Genomic DNA, 21,182 nt, shown 5'->3' on the forward strand with positions numbered 1-21,182 from the left:
CTGTTGTACTTGAAATTAGTTGCTGTTGGTTTGACTAAATGGTCCGTGCACCTTCGATCACTATTCAGAAAAGATGTTCTTGGAGGAGCATGGAGTGAATTGAATTGGGTTATCTTTAACATTCTCTTCCTAGAGTTATGTGTGCTGAACAGTAATTTTAGGTAAAGCGATTTTAGTGTCCCAGTACAAATCACTACCTTCAGCAAAAGCTGAGACGATCATTGAGCATTCAGAATTATGGACATCATGTTAGCTTGGAAAAGTCACTGAGCATTTTGGGTTTTACCATCCCCAACTTCGACTATCTGGCTGCCCTGCCTTTAATGCTGCACCTTCCACACGGTGGGTGAAGTTGGTTAACCAAGGCCAGAGATGATGATCAGGTCAGGAATCTCCAATGGTTCCTGCCAGGCTGAAGTAGACAACAGTGGTGCGCAGAACAGATCACTGCAACCATTGTACCTTTTGTTGGCAATTACACAAAAAACAAGTCTGTTCTGGCATACAGCCAATCTGAACCCGCCCAAAGTACATCCTTTTCTCTTGATTTCAGACTCAGCTGGGGATATTCGTAGAAAAGTGGAAAATGACTCAGTACATTGCACACACATTGCTATCGATCAATGACAGAGGCCACCTGAGGTAATACCAAACAAAGATCTTGCTCAGGTCAACTTGACCTGACCCCAAAGTTTCTACAAGAATTTACACCAAAACAAACTCCATCTTGGAGACTGAGATCCATCTGGGCTCAAGTCAGCATCCCTATCACCTGCTCCACACCCAAATTATGGGAACACTCTATAGCTGAAGGCCAGCAATCCCTGCTGATCGATGTTGGATCAACAGGCACTGAGGACGAGGACCAACAATCCCTGTGGTCAATAACCTAGGTGAGTGGGTCCCTTGGACAAGGGTTGAGGTACGAGGGCTGGTGAAACCCCACCCCACCAGGTCAGCAAGTCCTGGGCCTAGAGGTCAGCAAAGTTCAGTGACAGGAGCTGCAGGTTGAAGTCCAGGCATTGGGAGTCCAGAGTTCAATAAAGGCAAGGTGGTTAAAATTTTGTCCACAAAGAATTTGGTAAGATATTCGACAAGGTTCCACATGATAGGGTGGTCCAGAAGGTTAAGACACATGGAATCTAAGCGATAAAAGGTGGTTTTTACCCACTTACATTACCTACCAATAACTTTTTGCAGTCTTGTTATATTCTCCAACTTAATTTTCTACCTATAGCAAATTATTCAACCAAGTTATTTATCTTTTTTAAATGATGCCCCAGTCTTTTCATAACATCCTGTCGTACAGGCATCAGATTTGGTCAAGTTTTATGTATCTTATTTTCAATGGATGATCTCTTTTATCTGCTTCACAAATTTCTGACTTAAACTTTTGCTCTGAATTGGTTACTTATTTCCTTCTTCATATACCTCTCACATTGCATTGCATTAATTTCAAACCTTTGAAACCATTTCGAAGTCTAAAATTCCACATATACTTGATTAATTCATATTCAAAACAAGTGGGAGCTTAGGCTACTTTGAGGTCTAAGGTCAGTGCCTTCTTTATGAACCATTTTCAACTCTCTCAGGTTTAGTAATCACTCCACATGCCCAGATAAAAGCATATCAAAAGGTAAACACTATTGCATCTCCTGACTACAATCACTGACCAGTGCTGGTAACTCTTCTATGTTTGGCAAAGGAATTTCAAAGTGGTCAGGAAATATAACAAGTTTAGCTTCATCTTCATATTCATAATCTTCATTGTTGAAATCTTTGTTCTGCTCCAGGTCTGAGAGAGAATAAGTAGAAACAAAAATAAAAACCAATTAACATCTTGCAATATCTGAATATATGTATATACCTCAATAAAACCAATATGAACAAATGGCATTATAGAAATTACCATTAAAGCAAAGCATTTGCATAAAATGTTACACTAACGTAAATCACTTGAAATTTACAACAAATTATATCAAATTTAATTATGAGTTGTTTACATTACAATTCAAAATTTTAAAAGTTATTATATTTGTAAAAATCACAGAATTAGAATATTACATTATCTTTTCCATCAGATTTTGTAATTCAAAATATTCTAGCCCAGATCGTGTTGGCCTTGTCCTTTCATTCAGAGTCTTCACTTGCTGTGCATTCACACCTGCCTTGTCCGAGCCAGGAGGCTCACCTCACTAGCCATCTGTACTCCAGGGTCCACCACCTGCACTGGCTGGTGAGCAAGCTTAATTTAGCTGTAAATTCCCCTTTGACAACTAGCAAACATGGCAGTGAAGCTCTGCTGGCTTCTCAGTGGCTTTAACAATTTTTAAATGTCTCAGCGACGATTAGAAATGGCAAAAATGGAAAAAACAGTTATCTTTTAAAATTAAAAATTATAACAGTAAATCAAACAATTTAAAATTATGAAATAACTGATTTATCATCTCTTACATCAGTATCCTTTCATATTTGCTCACTTTGTTACCTCACTTGTCCGGACTATAATAATAATCTACAGCAGTGTGCTAACTACATTACCAATGGTTTCTGTCTGCACTAGCTTAAAAACATTAATAATCTGAATTTGTTGAGCTTTAATTAAATCTGATAGCTTAAGCAGAAAGCATGCCAATTTAATGCTGGCTAGACAAGAGCTCCAAAATGTAATTATTTTGGATATAATGAAAACTGACAAACCTTCTGTTTTTTCCAGCATTAACAGAAACGTCATTTTCAAATTCGACCAATGAATTATCAGGAAATGAATAGAACATTGCTTAATATTCTTCAGCCTCAGCTAGGTGGGCTGGAGTTTATGGTTCTGTTTTGATCCATTCAGTCTCAAGCAGCGAATCACCAACAATAGCTTCTTTCCCAATGCCAACTTTTCTTGCCTGATCAATACTTCCCCAATTCACTTTCCACCGAGTTCCCCCTTGCATCACAAATATGGTACACTTGCTGCTATAAATAACCCTTTAATGCAAGTTAGTAATAAAAGATGGACACGTGAGTGAGAATAACTTAAATGGCTACAGGGAAATTAGTAGGTACAGAATGGGAGCCTGCATGGACCTGATGGACAAAATAACTCCCTTCTGTGTCTTAATAGTTACGTTTGATAAATTCCAAAGATTCACTACCTTCTTCTCGTCACTGTCCTGAATGGATAACTTTGACATGGTGAACCTTGATTCTAGACAACCCAACCAGAAGAAACATCAACTCTGCCACTGTCCTGTTAAACTCTGCAAGAATTTTAGACATTTCAAAGAGATTCACCTCTTCATTCAAGAGAGTATGGCAAAGTTATCTCCCATGGTAGGGGAGTCTAGGACAAGAGGGCACGACTTCAGGATTGAAGGATGTCCATTTAGAACAGAGATGCAGAGAAATTACTTTAGTCAGAGGGTTGTAAATCTGTGGAATTTGTTGCCATGAGTGGCTGTGGAGGCCAAGTCATTGGGGGCATTTAAGGCAGAGATAGATAGGTTCCTGATTAACCAGGGCATCAAAGGGTATGGGGAGAAGGCAGGGGAGTGGGGATAACTAGGAGAATTGATCAGCCCATGAATGAATGGTGGAGCAGACTCAATGGGCCGAATGGCCTACTTCTGCTCCTATAGCTTATTGTCTTACGGAGTACAGAAATTCCTGAATGGTCCAGCGATTAGGTCAACAAAGAGGAGGTTCTGTGAGGCAATGGAGCAGCTACAGGCTTGTTTTGAGTCAGTGGAGTGGGCCATGTTCAAGAAACTCATCTGTGGATCTGAATGCGTACACCATGGTTGTCACAGACTTTATAAACACAGTCATAGACAAGTGTGTACCCAGAAAATCATTCAAAGTCTTCCCCAACCAGAAGCCCTGGATGAAGCCCGAGATCTGCAATCTGCTAAGGGTCAGATCACATGCAATCAAGTCGGCTGACAAAGAGAGGGCCAGGTATGATCTCCAGAAAGCCATCTCAAGGGCAAAGTAGCTGGTCTGGACTAAAACTGAATCAATGAAATATGTTTAACAGCTGTGGCACGGCTTGAATGCTATCACCTCTTACAAAGTGACATCAAGTGACACAGGTGACAACAGTGCTTTGCTTGCAGATGAACTCCGTGCCTTCTGTGCTCGCTTTGACCGGCAAAATATGAAGGAACCATCATGAACACCCACAGCTCCTGATTATCCTGTGATTTCAGTCTCTGCGACTGATGGGAGAGCAGTCTTCAGGAGGCTGAACCTGTGGAAAGCATCTAGCCCAGATAGGGTACCTGGCCAAGTACTAATGACCTGTGCTGGTCAACTGGCTAGGGTGTTCACTGAGATCTTTAACCTCTTGCTTTGGTAGTCTGAAGCACATACCTGCTTCAAGCTGACCATCTATACCGGTACCTAACAAGAGTATGATACCTGCCTCATGCCTATATCCACAGTGATGAAGTGTCATAGAAACATAGAAACATAGAAAATAGGTGCAGGAGTAGGCCATTCGGCCCTTCGAGCCTGCACCGCCATTTATTATGATCATGGCTGATCATCCAACTCAGAACCCCGCCCCAGCCTTCCCTCCATACCCACTGACCCCCGTAGCCACAAGGGCCATATCTAACTCCCTCTTAAACATAGCCAATGAACTGGCCTCAACTGTTTCCTATGGCAGAGAATTCCACAGATTCACCACTCTCTGTGTGAAGAAGTTTTTCCTAATCTCAGTCCTAAAAGGCTTCCCCTCTATCCTCAAACTGTGACCCCTCGTTCTGGACTTCCCCAACATCGGGAACAATCTTCCTGCATCTAGCCTGTCCAATCCCTTTAGGATCTTATACGTTTCAATCAGATCCCCCCTCAATCTTCTAAATTCCAACGAGTACAAGCCCAGTTCATCCAGTCTTTCTTCATATGAAAGTCCTGCCATCCCAGGAATCAATCTGGTGAACCTTCTTTGTACTCCCTCTATGGCAAAGATGTCTTTCCTCACATTAGGGGACCAAAACTGCACACAATACTCCAGGTGTGGTCTCACCAAGGCCTTGTACAACTGCAGTAGTACCTCCCTGCTCCTGTACTCGAATCCTCTCGCTATAAATGCCAGCATACCATTCGCCTTTTTCACCGCCTGCTGTACCTTCATGCCCACTTTCAATGACTGGTGTATAATGACACCCAGGTCTCGTTGCACCTCCCCTTTTCCTAATCGGCCACCATTCAGATAATAATCTGTTTTCCTATTTTTGCCACCAAAGTGGATAACTTCACATTTATCCACATTAAATTGCATCTGCCATGAGTTTGCCCACTCACCCAACCTATCCAAGTCACCCTGCATCCTCTTAGCATCCTCCTCACTGCTAACACTGCCACCCAGCTTCGTGTCATCTGCAAACTTGGAGATGCTGCATTTAATTCCCTCATCCAAGTCATTAATATATATTGTAAACAACTGGGGTCCCAGCACTGAGCCTTGCAGTACCCCACTAGTCACCGCCTGCCATTCTGAAAAGGTCCCGTTTATTCCCACTCTTTGCTTCCTGTCTGCCAACCAATTCTCCACCCACACCAATACCTTACCCCCAATACCGTGTGCTTTAAGTTTGCACACTAATCTCCTGTGTGGGACCTTGTCAAAAGCCTTTTGAAAATCCAAATATACCACATCCACTGGTTCTCCCCTATCCACTCTACTAGTTACATCCTCAAAAAATTCTATGAGATTCGTCAGACATGATTTTCCTTTCACAAATCCATGCTGACTTTGTCCGATGATTTCACCGCTTTCCAAATGTGCTGTTATCACATCCTTGATAATTGACTCCAGCAGTTTCCCCACCACCGACGTTAGGCTAACCGGTCTATAATTCCCCAGTTTCTCTCTCCCTCCTTTTTTAAAAAGTGGTGTCCTCAAAGTAAATTTATTATCAAGGTACATATACATCAGCATATACAACCCTGAGATTCATTTTCTTGTGGGTATCTATAGAATAAAAACCAGAACAGAATTAATGAAAGACCACCCAACTTGGGCTTTCAACCAGAGTGCAGAAGACAACATACTGTGCAAATACAAAAAGAAAAAAAATAATAATAATAATTAAATAAGCAATAAATATCCAGAACACAAGATGAAGAGTCCTTGAAAGTGAGTCTGTTGGCTGTGGGAACATTTCAATGATGGGGCAAGTGAAGTTGCGTGGTTATCCCCTTTGGTTCAAGAGCTTGATGGTTGACGGTTAGTAATTGTCCTGAACCTGGTGGTATGGGTCCTGAGGCTCCTGTACATACTTCCTGACGGCAGCAGTGAGAAGAGAGCATCAGCTGGGTGGTGGGGGTGCCCGACGATGGATGCTGCTTTCCTGCCACAACACTTCTGTAGATGTATTCAATGGCGGAGAGGGCTTTACCCATGATGAATTGTGCCATATCTACTACTTCTTGTAGGATTTTCTGTTCAAGGGGATTGGTGTTTCCATACACCAATTGTGGATTGGTGTGATGCAGCCAGTCAATATACTCTCTACCACACATCTATAGACATTTGTTAAAGTTTCAGATGTCAGGATGAATCTCTGAAAAACTCCTAAGGAAGCAGAGGTGCTACTGCGCTTTCTTCGTATTTGCACATATGTTCAGAGCCCAGTACAGGTTCTCCAAAATAAAAACACTGAGGAATTTAAAAGTTGCTGACTCTCTCTTCCTTTGATCCTCGATGAGGACTGGCTTATGAACCTCTGATTTCCTTCTCCTGATGGCAAAGATCAGCTCCTTGGTCTTGTTGACACTGAGTGAGTGTTGTTGTTATGGTACCACTCCATCAGATTTTCAATCTCCCTCCTAAATGCTGATTCATTACCACTTTTGATTCAGCCTACAACAGTGGTGTCATCAGCAAACTTGAGTATGGCATTGGAGTCACAAATGTAAAGTGAGTAGAGCAGGGGGCCAAGCTGACAGCCTTGTGGTGCACCTGTGCTGATGGAGATCCTGAGAACCTGTGCAGAGGGTGATGATGAAACATATCAATTTCTGCCTGAGAAGCGACTTTGATCCACTCCAACTTGCCTACCAACATAAAGTTCCACAGCAGAATCCGGTTCATTGGCTTTTCACTCAAATCTGAACAGCAAAGATGCATACATCAGGGTGCTTTTTATTGACTACAGCTTGGCACATAATACTATCATCCCCTCTAAACTAATCAATAAACTTCAAGACCTTCCTTGTGCATCTGGATCCTGGATTTCCTCACGTGCAGACCCCAGTCAATTCGGATTGGCAACAACATCTCCCCCACAATCTCCATCAGCACAGGTGCACCACAAGGCTGTGTGCTTAGCCCCTTGCTCTACTAACTTTACACTTATGACTGTGTGGCTAAGCACAGCTCCAACACCATATTGTAGTTTGCTGACAACACAACTGTTGTAGGCTGAATCAAAGGTGGTGACGAATCAGCATAAAGGAGGGAAATTGAAAATCTGGCTGAGTGATGCTATAACAACAACTTCTTACTCGAAAGACTAAGGAGCTGATTATTGACTTCAGGAAGTGGAAAGTGGAGGTCCATGAGTGAGGGGACCAGAGGTGGAGAAGGTCAGCAACTTTAAATTCCTCAATGTTATCATTTCAGAGGACCTATCTTATGCCCAGCACACGAGCGCAATTACAACGAAAGCACAGCAGTGCCTCTATTTCCGTATAAGTTTGCAAAGATTCAGCATAATATCTAAAACCTTGACAAACTTCTATGGATGTGTAGTGCGAACTATATTGAGTGGCTACATCACAGCCTGGTATGGAAACACCAATGCCCTTGAATGGAAAGGCCTACAAAAATTAGTGGATACAGCCCAGTTCATCACAGGTAAAGCCCTCCCCACCACAGAGCACATCTACATTGAGCATTGTCACAGGAATGCAGTAGCCATCATCAACGACCTCCAACACCCAGGTTATGCTCTCTTCTGCCATAAGGAAGAAAGTACAGGACACTGACAACAATCGTTCAGGAACAATTATTACCCCACACCCATCAGGTTCTTGATCCAAAGGGGATAACTTCACTCGCCCCCATCACTGAACAGTTCCCACAACCTACTGACTCACATTCAGGACTCTTCATCTCATGTTCTCAATATTTATTTCTTATTTACTTATATTCATTATTATTACTTTGTTTTGTATTTGCACAGTTTTTTGTCTTTTGCACACTGATTGTCCACCCCTTGGTCCAGTCTTTCATTGATTCTATTATGGTTATTGGATTTACTGAGTATGCCTGCAAGAAACTGAATCTCAGGGTGGTATGTAATGACATCTGTACTTTGATAACAAATTTACTTTGAATTTGAACTTTAAACTTCAAATGAAAACCTATGATTTAAAGATCTCACCTTTGTTTTCATATTACCTGTAGTCACCTGCAGTCTTGCAATCCTTCAACAGAGTTGCATTTCTGACTTTCTGCTCATCCCTCCACTTCTCAGGTACACTGTCAACTGTTATACTCCAAGCTCAGGAATTGGTGTCCGTACATCTCTATCTTTTTTCCCTTCTCTATTTGTGCCTCTCCTTCAATCTTATTTCATTGACCAAGTTTTTGGTTATTGCATTGTCACTTCATGTGGCTTGATATCAGCACTCCTATGAAATACACCAGGCACTGTAAATGTTAAGAATAAGTAGTTCTTCGCAATTGCTTCCTTGGCTTTGGATCATTCAATGAGGCAGTTCACTGGTGAATTTATGGGAAGTTGATGTGGTGTACAGAGTCCCACATCAACTACCGCCTGAACTGCTTTCATGATCAGCCCAATTCATGTGCCAATGTTAAATACTCTCCATCAGGCATTTCATTCACAATGCAGGGCATTCAGCAGGTTAGACACTGCTCAAACACAGCCTGCTATCCTGCATGTCCTCAATCGGGTGAGAAAGGTAGCAACAGCGACTCATGGAAAACAATGTACTGAAGGAGCAGAGATCAGAGACGTCTGGGTGAGAGGATCTGGGGCTGCAAATGAAAGTTGATGTCTGCCTCTTTGACTCCCTGCCATTGGGGATTAGCAACAATGGAACAAAATGGTAGAGCATGTCAACATATTGCTATTATTCTACACAGATGAGGAACAGGAACTTAGTTAAATTATTTCATCAGCAATGATGAGGGACAATAGTTGTTCTCATTTTTCTTACTCCATAACCCCTGTAGGATGCTAATTTAGCAGACCCCATCCTCATCATCTATGTTTCCCTCTTCATTTAGTGTGCCATGCCCAATCCGTGTGAGACACTCCAATGACCCACCTTCTGCCTGCTCTTACCACTGCTTCACCCTTGGCCACACTTGCTGCTGAAACTTCTCGTCATCTCAAAGATCTCCTGTTTCTCCAATTTCACAAGTTCCAACAATGCCAGAAAGCAGTTTGGAAATTGGTCTTAAGCCATTAACTATTCTGGTCATAATTATTCCTGCAGTCAATTAGTAACAGATCTAAATTTATATTAGACATGGCCCCTTTATTTGTGCCAGCATCAGATTTGTTTACAGCACAATGCTTATTCAACTAAACAGCTGCTGGTTTTTATCAGGACCAGATAACACGCTAATTCTGTCATATGATGACGTACATATGTTTCAGCAGAAGGTCATCAAACTAAATTAGCCTCCTGACTGCATATGAGAAACATAAATTGTCCCTTTCTCATTTCAGAAGGAAGTCCTTTCCTTCCCAGTTCCTAAGTTTGAATGGCTGACAGAGTTACTGTATGCCGCCTTTAGACAAAATATGTTTCCATAAAAGGAAACATTATGCAATCTGCTATTAATTAGGACTTAGTGGTTCAAGCATGCGAAAACTCTGAGAGCATTGGATGACAGTGGCCTGAGACAACATTTTTTAAAATATGTATTATCAAATACGTCAAAAACTTATTTCTAAGAAAAAAAATTCTCATAAATACGTGTGCGATAGGAGTACCTGTTCGGACCGACAAGCCTGCTCCATTATTCACTGATTTGTGAGTTAACATTTGACCTGCATTGCCATTTGCAGAAGGCAATTTCAAATTTCTAATATCCACCACATTGAAAAGCACTTCCCTCAGGCCTCAAATCTATAATCAACAGAAATAATTTTCCCTCTGTCCACTCAACAATTTTCCCTCAATATTTCGAAAGCTTTATATCATATTATTCTCAACCTAATAGACTCCAAGGGACAAATCTCTCCACAAAATTTAAACCATGGAAAACAGGTATTGTTCTGGCAATTCTACAGTATGTCACACATCCTCTAAGGCCATGTGTTATAGATTATTAAAGTATTACAAGCACAAACTCTGTACTTGCCCCTGACATTTTGATAATCTACATTCACGGACACCACCAGCTGCTCTTATTCCCCTCACCCCAAAAATGCCTTCGACTTCCATTGCTTTTAACATTTCACTATTTAGAAAGGACTACAGTACCTCTATCCTTTTAAGGTCAAAGTGAATGGCTTCACTTCCAAGTACAGCACCTTCTTGTACTGTACTGCTGCTATAAAACAACAATTTTACCCATTTGTTCAACCTGTTAAAATTTTTCGACTTCAGAATTTCTACCAAACATCTTACAAGAGCTGTCTCTGAGCCACGAACAAACTTTGATATGTTTGTCACCACAGACTCAGTCATACAGCACAGAAACAGGGCCTTTGGCCCATTGAGTCTGCACCAACCATTAACCACCTATTTATGCTAATCCTACATTAACCCTCCCATTTTCTCATCAACTTACCCCAGATTCTACCAATCACCTACACATTAGGGGTAATTTACCAAACAACCAGCACATCTTTGAGATTGGAATAAGCTGCAGTATCTGGAAAAAAGTCGAAGAAACACATGAAGAGCACGCAAATTCCACACAGACAAGGCCAGAAGTAAGTAATGAAGATGGAGGTCTGTTGTCATGAGGCAACAGCTCTGCTAATTTTGCTATGGCACCATCTGGTCTATCCCTCCCTTCACCTAAATCAAACTAAAAAGCCAACACATGTCTTTGCATGATGCAATTATGCACATTCAATTATCTATTTATTATTGCTACCCGCTGTCCCATGGCTCAACTATTTCTTCCAGGCAACACACACAAAATACTGGAGGAACTCAGCAGGCCAGGCAGCACCTAGGAAAAGAGTACATTTGACGTTTCGGGCTGAAACCCATGGGCAGGACTGGAGAAAAAAAAATGCTGAGGAGTAGATTTAAAAGGTGGGGATTGGGGAGAGGGAAACACCAGCTGACAGGTGAAACGGGAAGGGGGCAAGGATGAAATAAAGAGCTGTGAGGTAAATTGGTTAGAGAGACAGAAGCCCAGGGAAGAAATAAAATAGGGAAGGAGCACCAGAGGGAGACAATGGGTGGGCAAGGTGATAAGGTGAGAGAGGGAAAAGGGGATGGGGAATGGTGAAGGAGAGAGGGAGGGGTGGGGGGCCATTACCAGATGTTCATGCCATCAGGGTGGAAGCTGCCCAAACGGAATATAAGGTGTTGTTGGCCAAGTGTGGCCCCATCACAACCGTGGAGGAGACTATGGATAGACATATTGGAATGGGAATAGGAAATGAAAACGGGTGGCCACTGGGAGAGCTTGCTTTTTAAGGTGGACAAAGTGTAGGTGCTCGGTGAAGCGGTCTTCCAATCTATGTTGGGTCTCCCTGATATATAGGAGGCCACACCGGGAGCACCAGACAGAGTATAAGACCCCAACAGATTCACAGGTGAAGGTCGCCTGACCTGGAAGGACTGACTAGGACCCTGAGTGGTAAGGTTTTGGAGGAACAACACCTTATATTCCGTTTGGGTAACCTCCAACCCGATAGCATGAACATTGATCTCTCGAACTTCTAGTAACGCCCACACCCCCACTCTCCTTCACCATTTCCCAAGCCCTTCTCCCTCCCTCACTTTATCTCCTTGCCCACCCATCGCCCCCCCACTGGTGCTCCTCCCCCCCCTTTCTTTTTTCTATGGCCTTCTGTCTCTTTTACCAACTTACTTCCCAACTCTTTAATTTATTCTCTCCCCCCTACAGGTTTCACCTATCCGCTTGCGTTTCTCTCTCCCCGTCCCCCACCTTTTAAATTTACTCCTCAGCATTTTTTCCTCTTGTCCTGCCGAAGGGTTTTGGCCCAAAATGTCGATTGTACTCTTTTCCTAGATGCTGCCTGGCCTGCTGAGTTCCTCCAGCATTTTGTGTGTGTGTTGCTCAGATTTCCGGCATCCACAGATTTCCTCGTTTGCAATTTCTTCCAGGGTTAATTAGCTTCAAACCCATGAACTTCAATGAGCAGACTCCTACGATGAACCTTTCGGTTGGTCATTCCCACTTCAGTAGATGTCATCACCTCTTTGAAATGTTAAATTAGGTTTTCCCAAGTATGTCCACCCTTTACAAACCCATGCCAGCTTTATCTTAACTGAAAATGAGGCATTCCCTCATAGTCTATTTACCTTAATGGCAAAAAGTCCATCAGCTCCTCTCATACATCTTTGAAGGTGATGCTTGATGTTTAAGAGGAGAGGTTGTTCTTCCAGAAACATGGTTCCAGGACAACATCCCATGCACCAGGCCATGTTACTCTGGGACTTGTGCGGATATTATTTTGTGGCTGTATGTGCTATCGTGACTACATGTGCTGTGTGCGACTGTATGGACCGTATTTTGCACTTTGGTCCTGGGAGAATGATGTTTCGATTAGCCGTATACATGCTTCTGATTGAATGACAACTAAACTTGAACTTGAGAAGCCAGGAATTGCAGGGTGAATTTGCAGCATACAAAAGACTACTGTATTTTATGACTGAGATGCTCAAAGTGTACGCAATCATCTAAGTTTTCAGGTTTTCTATACAAGAGACAAAGATTTGCAGTAACAGATGCTTTAATTCATAACACAATTACAAAAGTCTGGTTGGAACACTTCTTCCCCTTTTCTTCTAATAAAACCCAATCAGTTCTTTATTCCCATCCTGTGATCTCTGTCTCAGAGGCCGGCATTAGAACATCTTTCATGAGGGTGAATCCTCACAAGGCATCAGATGCTGAAGGTATACCTGGCAGGGTACTGAGACCTGTGCTACAGCATACAAGAACATCTTCTATGTCTCAATGCTGCACTCGGAGCTTGAAGATCTCTACTGTGCCCAACACATTTATACAGTCATGAGCAAAGCATGCCAGTGGCCTTACTTCATTACAAGTTTGAGGAGAATTGATATGTCACTAAAAACTCCAGTAAATTTTCATAGATGTACCAGAGAGCGCATTCTGACTAGTTCCATCACTGCCTGGTACGGAGCCTCCACAGTACAGGATCAAAAGAGGCTAAAGAGGGTTGTGGACACAGACAGCTCCATCTCAGGCACAGCCCTCGCCACCATTAAAGAGGTGCCTTAAGAACAGTATCCGTCACCATTTGGGACATGTCCTCTTCTCATTAGTACCATCAGGGAGGTGCCATTAGAACTTGAAAACCAACACTCATTTTTTAGGAACAGCCTCTTCCCCTCCATCATTTGATTTCTGAATGGTTCATGAACATTCGCTATTGCTCTTTTGCATTTTTATAACTCAGAACTGCTATTATACCTTGCACTGTACTGCTGCCACAAAACAACGAACTTCACCACATATGTCAGTGATACTAAACCTGATTCCAAGACCAAGTGACTGTCCTTTTCCCCCTGAAGTCATGGCCCAACATTTAACTTCTGTAAAAATAACTGAAATATGTGCAAAACGGACATGCTTCGCACTGAAAAGATTCAACTTGTTTACACTGTCCAGCAGGCTTGGGACTATGAATCTGCTAAATAAGAATCCAACACTTTCTGCGAGGATCAGGAACTGACAGGACATTTGCTGATCACCCAAACTCTTTTAATGAACAGGTCGTGAATCAAAATAATGTGCATTTAGATTCAAGGATAGACTTGGAAAGAATCTAAAAGATAGAAAGTTGTACATAGATAGAATAATAAATCAAAATCTAAACACTGCAAAACCTGCTGCATTAAATTGATCTCAAGAAATATGCACCAATCACTGGAGTTAACATTTGCACCTTACCAAGAAAAATCCGAGGAGATCTCTTTGGAAGCCCTCCACCAGAAGCTCCTGTGGCTTTCTGTAATTTGGAATTCACGAGAAAATCTAATTAGGTGCATGTCAATGTCACAAATACAATTTATTCTTCATCTTTATCAGTACTTAATAATACAGAAGACTGACAATTAAAACTGAATGGTATTAGTATTAATAGTCAATAAAATTTTAAAATACAGGTATTTTTCAGCATTGCAGCAACACAAAATTCCAAGGAATACTGTCGACAAATGTCCAATACAGTTCTGGAGTTAATTGACAAGGCAGTAATCCCCTACAAGAATTCACTAATCCCTTACATGAATTCCTATCCAGCTAAAATAGGAATCCATTATTACTAAGACCACCTAATTAATTTCCATTACACAGCCTGATTTATTGAACCCACACTCCCCCAGCCCACCCCTTTGTGCTTTCAGTTTTTCAAGATTTGACCCTCATCCTATTCTCATCAGTTTAGTCGTCCTAAACTCTGTTGCAAATATCTTAAGCCAGACAGACCATTCACAAATACGTATTCTTATCTTCTCTAAAGCAGTTTTATGGGTTTGAAACTGGCTGACAAAGATAATGTGGGAATTGCAGATTCTTCCACAGATAATTGAGGTGGTGTGCTCCTTCCACCACTTTCACAGACACTGAGTGCTCTAACAGCAGACATAAAGCCCAGTGCTATGTGACATATACTGGCACATAGTTAAACAAAGCTGAAATTTGAACATTCACCCCCCATATTTTCAGATCATTCTCACAAGCCTAGAGAGTGGCCTCATCCTTACCTATCACTGCATTCTCCCCCAGCCTATAACATTCAGACATTCTTAGATCTTACCTGTTTCCCATCCTCAAAATACAACTGTTCCACCACTGCTGGTTATGTCTTTACATGCGAAGACCATTGGCTATAGTATCCCATCCCCAAACCCCGTTGTAAGTTATTGTTCACCTTCTTCTTACCAGCATTGTGCACAAGACCAGCAAATTATCATCACAACTCCAATCCAGCTAAAAATTCATACTCATTGCTTATGTACCTACTTTTAAACTCCAAGGTTTATTTTTTTTTCTCTTTCAAACAGTTGAATCAACTTGCCAGCCATTTTAAAGATATTTCTGAACCCTAAACTTTACCTGAACTTGAGTTTTCTGCACTCCCTTTCATCTCTACTAAAATACATCTCCTACTCCTCCAGATTCATGCTCAATATTTATCTATCCAATTTACCAATCTACCTTAAATAATCACATGCATGTCGAGCACCCTTATAATTTGATCCATTCAACTACCTCCTGCTTTATTTTAGTCAGACCTTCCGTCAACTCTCTCCATTATAAATTTTGCATGTTTATATTTTATATTTATCATGAGATTTGCCAATGACAACTTCATAAGCATTCCTAAAAATTTGCTTCAAAATGCTGTATCAATTAAGTTGGCCAGCTAACAAAACTGTCAATAATCTTTAACCATTTCTGTATATTTCTAACATTCAGAAACATTTGAAAACTGAAACAACTTTCAAAAAAATTCAGAAATAACACTGAATTTAGTTTCCTACAGCCATTTTCCTCAAATGGAGAAGTTATACCCCTGCCAGGTCTGACTTGGCAGTGGCCATTTGAGCAGACTCCTCAATGCTTGCATTAAGGAAGGTCAGTTTTATGGCCCCTCCCGAACTTCATAAGGAGTACAATCTTTGAGCACATTCAACAAAACCACTGCGAACAACTGTCGACAACTCCAGGACTTGTTCTTTCACATGGGACTCACTGAGGAACAGAGCATCACACAAAATATTTGAAATGACCAATATGTATAGTATCCAGAAATCTGAGATGTTCATTCAGTTATTTTGTTGCAAATTGTGAGATGTTGTTATCGTGCAAATTACCACCCCTTCACCTGAGAATACCTTTGATATTAACTTCCCATCCAGAATAGCATGACAGCTTGACTACTTTGGTCATTAAATGGAAGGTATAACCCACAAAATTGAGCTTCCTTTGCAAAGCTGAATCCCTGTGTTGGTGCCACGCTGATGTTTCCAGCAGCACTTTTGTAGTCCAATTGGAAATCCACCTCCATAAAGTGAACCAGTTACCAGCTCAGTGATTCTTTAACCTACACTCTCCAAAATTATAGCTGCCAAACAGGACTGCGCATTTTAACTCAGGGCACTGAAGTTAATAACCATGCAAGAAAAAGAATCTTGCTTTTTGATCTGACAGAAATCTAAACAGAAAATATTACCTCCTTCAGTTCTCCATATATGTGTATTTATTGTCATAACAGAACCTAATATGGGCTCTCTTCGTTTCTCAATTTACAAAGGTATCATTTTCAGTATCATCACTTACTATTTCTTCCCTCACCAGAAATCTTCTAAGTTAGATTATAGATGCCATTAGCATTACCTTCAGATCAGTGCCAAACAATCCTTACTCATAACCTATGAACATGACATTACCATATCGCACTACAAGAGTTCATTGAATGTTCTTTCTCAATCAGAGCCCCAATACTTAAATACTTAACATAGAATTTAAGTTTCTAAAGAATGAACTTCACTTCACATTGAACCAACCAGTAATTTGAAATAGTCCTGAAGATACCCTCATTGGAAGCTCATGTGACGATGTCTTGCCTGAAAGGGAAGATAGATATTGGAACTAACGCTAGAATATGTGGTCAGGGGGTATGTGGGCAAAAGAAGGATCAGTCATGAATCAGAGTGATCTCTGCTGCAAAATAACTACATTGACCTCTATCTGAATTCATCCTCCGGGTGGAAAAACTGAAGGTCAGCACAAACTCATTAAAATTACAAATAGGGAAAAAGAGACAAGCTAACTGGCCATTCATAATCACAAACAAGAGAAAATCTGCAGATGCTGGAAATCAAGGAAATACACACAAAATGCTGGGGAACTCAGCAGGCCAGGCAGCATCTATGGAAAAGAATGAACAGTCCATGTTTCAATACCTCCTGATGAAGTATTTCAGCACAAAATATTGACTGGTCCATAGATGCTGCCTGGCCTGTTGAGTTCCTCCAGCATTTTGTGACCATTTATGATGGTCATTAAGAATACTATGAAACCTTGTAAGATCCGAAACAATTCACGCCACTTTCAAGAAGTCTGTATTGTGGATAGCCAGAGGCTTTTTCCCAGGGCTGAAATGGCTAACACGAGGGGGCAAAGCTTTAAGGTGCTTGGAAGTAGGTACAAAGAGGATATCAGAGGCGAGTTTTTTCACACAGAGTGGTGGGTGCATGGAATGCACTACCAACAAAGGTGGTGGAGGTGAATACAGTAGGGTCTTTTAAGAGACTCTTAGATAGGTACATGGAGCTTAGAAAAATAGAGGTCTATGCATTAGGGAAATTCTAGGCAGCTTCTAAATTAGGTTACATGGTCGGCACAGCATTGTATCCAAAGGGCCTGCAAAGTGCTGTAGATTTTCTATGTTTCTATTTTAAAACCCACACTGATTCAACTTTCAATTTTCCAAGGTGATCACTGGTGCCTTTTAACATTATAACAAATCAGCAGGACCAACGTGCTATTCAACAGAAACAATTTCCTAACACTAAACATACAACATAAGAACAGACCATTCCTCCCAAATAGTCAGAGTTGCACAGAAGTCATGTGAAAAATTCTTTTCTTCAGAAAGTCCCTCAGCATCAAGGATAAATTAATTCCACTGCAGTTTTATCGGCTCTGAGTTGGCAAATAGGGCCAGCGTGGGAACTGAAAACTTCTGCAGATGGTCCAGTAGGTTCCAAAGGTGTGGACAGGTGGATAGATTGTGAGGCAGCATGCTGTTCATTCACGTGTCCAAAAGGTCCTCAATAACTATTTCAAATACTCCCTTCTAAGCAGTTATGGGCCAGGAATCAGGAGAATTGATTAATTTCTTCAAGGAGGCTTTGAGTATCTTCTTAAATATTTTCCTCTGCCCACTTAGTAATATCTTCCCGGAATAGAGTTTCTCAGGAACGTGGTGTTGGGCAGGTGAATATATGGCCTGCCAATCACATCTCACTGAGTGAAAGCACAGCATCAATACTGGAATATTGATTTTGGAAAAGCCACTGACATTAGTTCACTCACTCATCCAGTAAATAAGGACGATTTTTCAGAGACAGCAATGAGGGCATCATTTCAGTGCCGTGAGGCGCCTGCAGTGGCTAGTCCAGGTCTCAAAGAACAATGTAGGGGAGATTAAAGACCTCTGCTGCCTGGTAATCCATAAACTGTGTGCCAGATCTTAGCCCCTGATCTTCAAGTACCTGTTTCCTCAATCGACCAAAGGCTATGCTGGTATGTTGAATTTGTTATTGATATCTGCTTTTCCAAGAAACATGTGAATTGCTCTCATCATAACTCACAATTCACAAAAGATAGCTTAGTGCAGAAGGGGCCTCACCTCTGGCATTTCTATGCTTCAATGAATAACTATGAAAGATATATTCTCAATCACTCAATTCAGTGAGTAAAAAGTCTACTAAAACTTATAACTGCAAATGAAATATTAAACATTCAAAGTAAATTTATTGTCAAAGTACATACATCTACAACCCTGACATTCATTGTTTTGTGGGCATACTCAATAAATCCAATAACCACAATAGAATCATAACCGGACCGACAGGACAGACAACCAGTGTGCAAAAGATAACTGTGCAAATACATAAAAAAAGGAAAAAAAGTAATAATAAATAATAAATAAGCAATAAGTACCAGGAATATGAGATGAAGGGTCCTTGGAAATGGGTCCATAGGTTGTGGGAACAGTTCAGTGATGAGGCAAGTGAAGTTATCCCCTCTGGTTCAAGAGTCTGATGGCTGAGGGGTAACAACAGTTCCTGCACCTGTTGGTGCAAGTTCTGAGACTCCTGCACCTTCTTCCTGATGGCAGCAGTGGGAAGACAGCATGCCCTGGGGGGTAGGGGTCCCTGATGATGGATGCTGCTTTCCTGCGACAACGCTCTGACTAGATGTGCTCAATGGTGCGGAGAGATATGACAGACTGGGTCATATCCGGTGCTTTTTGCAGGATTTTCCATTCAAGGGCATTGGTGTTTCAAATTGTACAGGCAACATGGCAACAGTCAACATGGCAAGGTTCTGCGGACTACGTACAATACTTGTAAATATTCAGATCCTGTGAATGCCTGACGCAAACACTTTGTGAGGGTCATTGAGTTATATTTAAATAAGGCAGCGAGTCTGGTGACAAAACAACAACAGGTGTCAACCATCAAGATTCAGAGGGATTGGACAGGTTTGTTGTCTGAAGAAAACAAAGGAATAATTTGAAATTTCCTCTCCTCGTCTGAAACCGAGATGGTTCACTGCAAGAAAAAAAGACATGAAATACTGGAATTCAGGGTGGAAAGGGCTCCAGTTCATGCTTGAACGTGAATGGAAGAGTTCTGCAAAGTAATTGTCTATCTATAACCATGTAACAATTACAGTACACAAACAGGCCATCTCAGCCCTTCTAGTCCGTGCCGAGCTCCTACTCTCACCATTACGCTCTACATTTGCACAGAAAGGAAGGCCGCCATTGGTGACCTTCAGAATGCTCAAGGTGAAGGGGGCGAGTAAAGAACACACCTGACAGTGGCATTATGTTGTAAGCATTTAGAAAAGCACTGCAGGTCTGTTGAAAGCGGAGGATGGTTGATGGGAGATGAGAAAAAAAAAGATGCACACGCTCATTTTGGATAGGAGGAAAGGGTTCCGAGCAAAAGTAAAGGGAATGGAACAAACGCATTTGAGATCTCTGTCAATTGTAACAAAGGGGAAATCATGGAGGGATTATGGCAGGTTGCATTGTCAGAACAGGTGCACCAGAGACAGAGGAACAGAATGGAAGAAATAGAGTGAGAAAATGCATAGTACAGTATCTGTGGGAGACAGTGAGCTTGTAATGCAAGCTGGTCACTCGTCTACACCACCCTCCCCGCCCGCCCCAGAGAGGAAACCAACATCAAGTATGTGCACCGTGATTCCCATGTAGCAATGTTTCAATATCTTCTTGGATTTTAAAATGAAAGAAAATTTAAAGGTTTATGATATTTCTAATTTATTAAACAGCAGTCATGTATGTGTGTAAGCTTCAGAGTTTGTTTAGCATTCAGTATACAGTTATGGAAATAGAAATTCACACACAGAATTCACAAATCACTACCAAAAATTTGAGATACAGATAACATAATAAAATTTGTGTAAGGGAAAAGAAATGGCTAAATAAGTGCAAAATGTGAAGAAATGATAAAAAGGCACTTTTTTCTCAAGGGGTTGGTTGTACTATGGAAAATGATAATATCTTTTGTTTTTCTAGAAATGCTACACCTCCATAATGCAGGGGTGTTATTATTTAACATGCTTATTAATATGTGAGTACCTGTAAAAATTTCAAAACATCAGGGGCCAGAAGCTGGTGCACTCTGACTTCCTGCTTTGGTAATGTCCTTTGGGTTGTCGATTGCGGGCATCTTGCAGCAGTTGTAAATTAAGTAGAACTTTCTAATAATTGATAATATTGTTTGTAAGTAATTGGACCTCCCTGCAGAAGATCTGAGTGGTGAGTAAATCAGTGATAGAAACAGACAACCTGTGACCAAACTATTCATGATAATATAATGATAACATCACTACACTGCCTGTTTTTTTTAAATCTCTGCATCTGGTTTTGATAGTGAAATGACAGCACTGAATTAAGAATTAACTGTTGCTTCTTTGGTTGTTTTTCGTTCAAATACTGTGGATGTTGGAAATTTGAATTAAAAGCAAAAGATACTGGGAATGTTCAGCAGGGCAGGCAGCATCTGCCAACAATCTTTTATGATAAGTTAGAAATTACACTTGTTCAAGTTGCAGAGAAAGAGGGGAGGGGAGGGGGTGAAGAGAACAAAAGGCCAGGTGTATAATAGGATGGAATGAATTAAAGGATGGTGAAGTTGGCAGAAATAGCTTAACAAGATGTCAAAGCCTGCTTGTTTCATCAATACTGCAG

The 21,182-nt window shown here is 41.2% G+C and overlaps 1 protein-coding gene across 3 annotated transcripts in view; it reads right to left on the minus strand.

Moving 5' to 3' along the window:
* usp13 (ubiquitin specific peptidase 13) overlaps positions 1-21,182 on the minus strand; it is a 108,892-nt gene that overhangs the window by 76,251 nt on the left and 11,459 nt on the right. For all 3 annotated transcript variants that reach the window (XM_063045759.1, XM_063045758.1, XM_063045760.1), the window contains exons 3-4: positions 14,114-14,171; positions 1,674-1,795 (exon numbers count right to left, since the gene is read on the minus strand). In XM_063045759.1, coding sequence (XP_062901829.1) covers positions 1,674-1,795; positions 14,114-14,171 — 180 coding nt within the window. The remainder of the gene's footprint in view (positions 1-1,673; positions 1,796-14,113; positions 14,172-21,182) is intronic.

Source organism: Mobula hypostoma, chromosome 4 (assembly GCF_963921235.1).
Source record: "Mobula hypostoma chromosome 4, sMobHyp1.1, whole genome shotgun sequence".
In the NCBI taxonomy this organism is placed as follows: domain Eukaryota; kingdom Metazoa; phylum Chordata; class Chondrichthyes; order Myliobatiformes; family Myliobatidae; genus Mobula; species Mobula hypostoma.